This window comes from Brugia malayi (genome assembly GCF_000002995.4).
Source record: "Brugia malayi strain FR3 genome assembly, contig: Bm_v4_Chr3_scaffold_001, whole genome shotgun sequence".
In the NCBI taxonomy this organism is placed as follows: Eukaryota; Metazoa; Nematoda; class Chromadorea; order Rhabditida; family Onchocercidae; genus Brugia; species Brugia malayi.
Window position 1 is genome coordinate 6,421,100 of NW_025062477.1, and position 7,721 is coordinate 6,428,820.

Genomic DNA, 7,721 nt, shown 5'->3' on the forward strand with positions numbered 1-7,721 from the left:
ATTCAATTTCCTTCTCTTTCCCTTCCTCTCTCACTCTCCCTCTCTTCCTCGAAGGAGAAGAAGAAAAAAAAGAACAATGAGAAATTTTATTCCGATAATACTTAAAATAATTGGAAAAGTATATTCTTCTTCTCTTTCTTTTTCTATTTTCTGAATGAGATTTCTGTTATCGTTCAAAAATTCATTAATTTTGCAATGAATTTCTCTAGTGCATATGAGATTTTTTACTAGTTTTATGCAAATTTTTAACTTTCTTTTTTGCTCCCTTACTCAACTTAGCTTTTTTTTTTTCAGTTTGCATTGAGTACAAGTAAATAAAAAAAAATCATTCGTTCGTTCATTTCTTAACCAGTGATAACAAACAAATTTTGTTTTAGGCTAAAATTCCATACAATATTTATCAGTTGTAACTAATCAACAAATGGAAAAAGGTATATTATTTTAAAATTTAAAAAAAAAAATTAATTTAAAAATCTATCAAAACCCTTGTTATGAAAGTTAAGGACCTCAGTTAATTAACTTTAAATTCTTAAAATGATTCTGCATGATTGTTCATAATTGGTTACGAACTTACGTTTGACATATTTAACGCATTCAACGATGATCATCCAACATCATCTTCTATCACTCATTTAAAAAACAATGTTCAGAACTTATTAAAATTTTAAATTATGTTCATTCTTTGATATTATCGTTTTCCTAAACAGCTAAATATAGATATATCAGCTAATTAGCACTTGAGAAGAGAAATCTCATACATTTACCACTACCACTCGTAAAATTACATGTAATGAAATGCTTAGTAAATAATGCATACAATTGTTTACGTTACTTTCTCATATCTTTTACGATAAATGCTTACGTTCTATTTATTTTTTAATTTATTTGTGTTAACTTTGAAATAAATTTTTATTAGAAAAAAAGCATTAAATTAGATAAAATTAATCACATGAATTATAAGCATATTTCATATTTTCTACTTCACCTTATTCGAATTCTTCCCTTTCTTGCAAAAGAAATTTAAGATTAATTCCATATTTGTAATATGAGAATTATTTGCTAATTGATAAGTAAATAAATTTATATTATTTTAAAATTTAAAAAAAAAAATTAATTTAAAAATCTATCAAAACCTAATATATATATATAAGTAAGTAAGTAAATAAATTTCAAGATAAGTAAATAAATTTCAGCATTCATTTGACATTTATTGGTTTGTGTAAAGTTCAGCAACGAAAAAAGAACACAAGAAAGCCAACAATAAGAAGTCAAGAAATCCACTATAGCCAACTATCAGGTTATCAGGTTATCAATACAACCTTTGAACTTCGTGTGATACTTCCCATTAATGTCTCAGTGGGTTCAACATTTCACCAGGATAGAATCATTAGCAACACTGTTTGCCAACCATTTGTACAGAAGCTACAAAAATTGCGACAGTTGCAATGGGCGAAGACATAATGCAACATGGGCCAAGGTCGAATGTATTCCATGCTGGCACACCCAGGAACATCGTTAATCATCCCCAGAATTTGGATCCGAAACCTGAAATGGTTGTTTGTGGCGGTAATGCTACAACGGTAATTTCTTCAGTAGTAGCAACAACAGCAACACTTGCGAACAATTCCAATGAAATTGGCAATTCGTCTTCTTCATCGAGCGCTACCGGGTCACCAGTCAATGATGATTATGCACATCGGAATTACGGTGCACAATTTTCAAATATTTAAAAATTTGAAGACAAACTTACTATTAATTTATTTAAAATTTTAACATTCTTTCTCCTTATCGAGCTAAAAATATTAAAATCTAAAACATGCAATTTCCAGAAATTTTTATTTAAATTTCATTTTAGCAATAAACATTTTCAGTTTCAAGTTCGTCGTTAATATGCAAAAGTATGAAAAGTAAACCTGAAGGTATGAATGAATGGGATTGGACTAGCATGTCGGAACACAATTTTGCCGAACTTTGTGTATTTCATGTACCTGATAAGCCATTAGAACATCAGGTAAGCGATTATTTCATTTTTTAACTTTAATTATTTGCATATGTAAACATTTTTATGAAACATTGCAACAGGCAAATCTATCAGTGTTAATTTCGACCTCAACCTAAATTTTCTTTTTTATCATTTCACCGGCATGTAATCACATCGCCTGTCCTATCAACTTTCAAATGCAGTTTATCTACCTGAAATGATTGTAACTGATAATGGAAAATAATAATTTTATTCTGGAAAAGGAGTCTGAAAAAAAAACTTTAGCATTATTTACCATGATTTTACTGAAGCCATTTTTTATTACTTAGTGACGATATTTCAAGAATATTTTAAATTTAGTATTTATAAAACTTCTTCGACAAATGATAAAACTGATTTGATTCAGTCCATTTGCAACATGTAATTAATATAACTGTTTCTCGTAACGATCATAAAAGTACCGACTGTGTCACCTATTTAGGATCCAAACAATCGCGCCGCAACATCGCTACCATTAAACTTGACCATTCGATCTTCACATGAACTGCCTAAAGTAATTAGTCATTCCTTCACTACTTTTCTTTTCCCTTCTAAAATATTTGCATTTTAAATGATTATATTGAAAAAAGAAAAAAAAGTTGAAAATGCGATATTGGCAAATCATTATTGATTAGATTAGATTTGAACATAAGAAAATCTTTTAATGTTATTTTGCAGTCTGAACTTTTAACTGTTATCTTAATTGCATTAATCACGCTACCAATTAAAGTTTCTACTCACTTAAACTTAAGCTTCCAAGTTTTTTAAATTTTGACATTCTGCATACAAATGCAAAATAAAAAAGGTAATTTTTCTTTAATAAAAGTTATTAAAAGTAGTGATATTTTGCTAATAGGCGATGGGTGTCTGGAGTATGGACTACATTCCACGTGGTGCACGTTTCGGACCTCTGGTCGGTGAGCACAGGAAACCGGACATTACGGAAGCTACAGTAAGCCCGGCAGAAGCTAGCAGTGCTAGTGGTTTATGTCACCCCCATTGTGGTGATGCTTCAAGTTCCACCCCTGGAAGTGAGCTACCTTGGGAACCTATCTGGAAAATATTTAGCAGCAGCGGTAGCATATTAATTCGATTGCTGGATGTAAGCGAAAATCGCAAAAGTAATTGGATGAAATTTGTAAACCGGGCACGAACCAAGGAGACGCAAAATTTAGTCGCTTGCCAGGTTAATTTCAATATTTCAGGGAATCCTGTGATGGCACATTGGATTTAAGAGTTATAGCAGTATAAAATGAATAATCAAAAGTTGGTAAATGAGACAACACAAAAAGATTATTCCTTAACTAATTTTTATAGCTAAATGAATGTGTCGTGCTTTTCTGAAATTGCGTGTAATCACGTTTGAAATTCTTTCTGAAGGAGACAAATTTTAACAGAAACATTACTTTTATTGTACTTATATACTATTTCGGGCTATCAGTTTAGGTAGAAAGTGAAATTTATTTCTATTCCGTGAAAGCAATTAAGCCAAACACGGAATTACTGTATTGGTATAGTCAGGACTATGCGCAACGCATCAATTTTCCAGCATTCTGCGACTATTGGAAAGTTCCTTCATCAAAAGGTAACATATAATAAACACTTTCTAAAAGCAAAACTTAAAATTATCATAAGCTTGTCTTATTTATGACTAACAAAGGATAAAATAATTGAAACAAACAAAGTTTTACATACATTTCTGAACATACAATAATTAATACTTTCATTGAGTTTTTATAAATCATTTACAAATTTATCATCTGATTGACAATTCTTACTTAATTTTTACCGGATCTAACACTTTAGTTATATCATTATCTCTTTAAAAAGTAACCAGTAGTTTAGAAAGGTAAGTAAATCAAAAGAATTTACCGAGCACTCGCAAGCAAGTATATCGCCATGATTTAAGAAAATTGATTTAGAAAACTATACGTAGAATTAAAAGTTTTCACTTATCTGGATTTGAGGAAAATTTGTGAATTAAAAATTTTTAATTTCGATAATGTAATAACTCAATACTGCATTGCCGCGAAAAAAGTGTAGAATTGTACGGATTTCTGCTATTGTTAGGAATTTTTTCGAAAAAAACATACTGTACTTTTCCGAAAAAATTTTTAAATCAAATTTGAGAATAACTGATAAAATAGTTATTGCAAAATTAAATTAAATCATTGTATAAAATAAAAAGATTAAGCAAGCTGAAAAATATAAGTATTAGAAAGTTGAGATTTTTCTGTTATCCTTTAAAATCGGATCAGTTGGGTATCATAGTTAAGAAATTGTTGCAAAATTCTTTTCTGCAAATTTTATTAGCATATACGTAAAAGTATGATTGCATTAATGAAGGAAAAATAAATACTTACTTGGAAGTGGGGAGAATTTGGAGGAGTTTGCTAAAATATACGCATTTTTTTCGATCAGTTCGGAAAATTTCAAGTTCTTTATTTTTACAGAACGACTCATCGGATCTTCTAGACTTAATAGCTACTTTTATATAACAAATGGAAATTTTAGTTCTGAAGTGTGTTGAAGTAACCAGTGCTCCAGGAACAAGTCGAAATGCTGAAGTAAAACCGCAAAAACAAAAGCAACAACAACAACAACAACAGCATCAACTGACATCATCACAAGAAGCTCTTGATTTCTCACTAAAAAAAGTCTCACCAAAAGTACTAACCATACGTTTATTGATTTATAGTGCGCCCATTATCATTATTTTCTTACTATTATTATTTACTATTAATTGACAAGTGTTCCCACTATTAATTCCAATTATTATTAATTATTAATTGTTATTAATTTCTATTATTACAAATCAATCGAAATTAATTAGAAAATTATTCAAAATATTGCTTATTTGAAGGAGTCAACGGTTGGAGTTGCAAATGTTACATCAAAACGACCAACGGATGCTCATTCGCCGTTTACATCATCGAGTGGTAGCGATTTGACGCAATTACTCAGTGACGATTGCGAATCAAGCATTAATTCTACATCTACGTTGTATGCATAAGTTCATGTAATTTCAAAGATTGAGAATAAAATTTAGGGAATGAGAGGGATGAGGAAGTATGGATTTAGAATATGGCAGTGAATTTCTCGGAGTGAATTGTCTGTCGAACATGCACGGAAAGTATGATTTGTGCATTTCTTCCGGTACCATGAAATAAATTTCTCACAATAATTTTGTTTTTGTCTTGAAACTTTAATCCTCTTTTTTTGAGAAAAATTGCTGGATGATATAGAAATTTACTACAATTAATTTGATATAGAAATTTACAATTCAGGTCATCACCTACATCACCGCTTGCTGCTAATGAAAGACAGCAAAGGATTACGCGACCTAACGTAATCCAAAATCCTGTACATCGTCCGGTTGCAACAAAAATCCCGCAAAGTACAGTACCACAGATGGCAAGCGGATTACCACCACTGCAACCTAATGCTATCAATCCGTACAATACACTATTACATGAATTCTGGCGGCGTAGTTCGGCTTTAGGTGTTACCTCAGGAGGAATTTGGGTACCACCACAACCAAATCATGGTGTTGCTGCAACGCCACATATTGCGCGACCATGTTCGCCTGGACGACCACCTGCTTGCTCACCTGCACCTGCGTTTGCAGCAACAGCAAGTCCACCGTTTGGTACTACTCTTGCCGGGACGCTTTATCCTTCAACCACTCCTACAAAAGCATCATTTTTTGCTGCCCAACCACAACCTCTTCTCCCTTTGAGCATTCCACCGCCGCCTCTTGCAACTTCGCCAACCGCTTTCCAGGCTGCGTCCAGTAATTCGCCGTATTTACGCAACAGACAATCATATCCAGTACAAAAAGTTCATATTTATTGAATAATTCCGTAAAACATCAAATTGAAAAACTTAAGAGTTTGGATCCTGAATTTAAATTTTTAAAATTCATCAAATACGAATTAAAGGCCCTCCTGGAGAATTTCCACCTTAATAATAGAAAACCGAGCTTTATTTTAGTTTCATATTCAGTACAAAAAGTTCATATTTATTTAATGTATTTTAGTTTCATGAGATTTTTTTTTTCAGGTTTTTTTCTTAAGTCGGAAATTTGTAATTGAAACCAAAAATTTAGTATGAAATTTCAGTCTCAAGTTAACGGGAAAACCCGCTATGAATGCAAGGAATGTAGCAAAACATTCGGGCAACTATCAAATTTGAAGGTACATTTGCGAACACATACTGGTGAACGACCATTCAAGTGTAGCATTTGTTTCAAAGAATTTACTCAATTGGCTCATTTACAGAAACATCACCTTGTTCATACCGGTAAGTTTTTTTATGAAATAAAGTTACACAAGTGATAATGTTTTTCTGGTGCTAATACCAAATAAGTGTTTGATACGAAAAGAAAAAAAAAAGACGAATGACATCAATGATCATATGGTATCCATTAACTCAACTGTAGTTAACGTTATAACTGGTTTAGACCATTTGTATTTAATCTTTCGATTTATTTTAGCATTTCTTTTCTTGCAGGCAAATTTGAGTCTATTCTCTTTGTTCTCATATGCAAATATTTCTCTTACTTATATCAATTCCATTTAGTAATTATTTTGGTTAAATGTACTCTTAAGGAGAAAAGCCGCATCAATGTGAAGTTTGTCAGAAACGCTTTAGCAGTATGTCAAATTTGAAGACTCATTTACGTCTTCACAATGGCCAGAAGCCTTATCCATGCGATTTATGTAGCGCCAAATTTACCCAATTTGTTCATCTGAAACTTCATAAACGCTTACATACCAATGAAAGGCCATACAATTGTTCATGTTGTGGTATTTTGCTAGTTTTGTTTTGAGTATTTCATTTACTTAATTTGAATTAATCTTTAAATTTAAATACCTCATTATTTTTCTTAATTTTACCTGTGATTTGCATCTCTGCATCATCTGATGCCTACCAGTGTCAAATTCTCTTGATAATTCTACATAAGTTGGAAACGGGAATGTTACAAGGAGACTTAATTACCTGTTTCAATTTTAAACTAAGTGTCATATTTGCAGGAAAGAAGTATATCTCTCCATCAGGCCTACGGACGCATTGGAAATCGACAAACTGTCGGCCGGAAACCGGTAGCGAATTGCATATAATCGATCTGGACAGTGAGGAAAATAGCGGAACGCTCCGTGATGAGCAATGTGTTACCAGTACAACACCGGTACCACGATGAATTATGTAGGTCTTCTTATAGTATATGCATATATATGTATATATATGATAGGAGAATATTTGCGATCCGCAGTCCTTTTGCTCTAGATTCTAGGGTCATATAATTGATTAACTAGGCCTATTTGTTACTTAGATGAAATGTTGCTTTGTATTCATGTATTTTTTGATATATTAATCTAGAAAGTCAATATTAACTTTCGAATTTTCAAAAACTCTCTTTTCATGTCAAATAATCCGGGCTAAGTGCTCTTTGTCACTTTCAAACCTAATGTTTGTTTCTAACAACTATGTTTTACTCTCATTTCCAAAATTTCTTAATCTTTTTCTATTTTTGTTCAACTTTTTGTTGATTTTTTAAATTCAGATTCTATTTTTCTTAATAAACTTGCATAAAACAACCAAAGAAATTGTTCTGTATCTATCTGTGTCAGTGTGTGTGTCTGTTTTGTATTTGCATGGAAGTGTACAAGTGTGTGTTGTGTGTCTGTATGTGTAGGAA

At 31.7% G+C, this 7,721-nt stretch overlaps 1 protein-coding gene across 4 annotated transcripts; it reads left to right on the top strand.

Moving 5' to 3' along the window:
* Positions 1–1,460: 1,460 nt before the first annotated feature.
* On the top strand, positions 1,461–7,223 carry Bma-blmp-1 (Zinc finger, C2H2 type family protein; the record flags this gene model as incomplete). 4 transcript variants are annotated; one of them, XM_043080173.1, is made up of 11 exons in its annotated part: positions 1,461–1,707; positions 1,872–2,011; positions 2,463–2,534; positions 2,877–3,206; positions 3,467–3,605; positions 4,535–4,689; positions 4,884–5,023; positions 5,308–5,860; positions 6,142–6,322; positions 6,631–6,828; positions 7,057–7,223. In XM_043080173.1, 11 exons carry the CDS (start codon positions 1,461–1,463, stop codon positions 7,221–7,223), a joined length of 2,322 nt encoding a protein of 773 aa, XP_042936107.1. The 4 variants fall into 4 exon arrangements, with proteins under 4 accessions (XP_042936107.1, XP_042936108.1, XP_042936109.1 ...); XM_043080174.1 differs by having other exon boundaries at positions 4,568–4,689; XM_043080175.1 differs by lacking the exons at positions 1,461–1,707; positions 1,872–2,011; positions 2,463–2,534 and having other exon boundaries at positions 2,895–3,206.
* Positions 7,224–7,721: the final 498 nt, after the last annotated feature.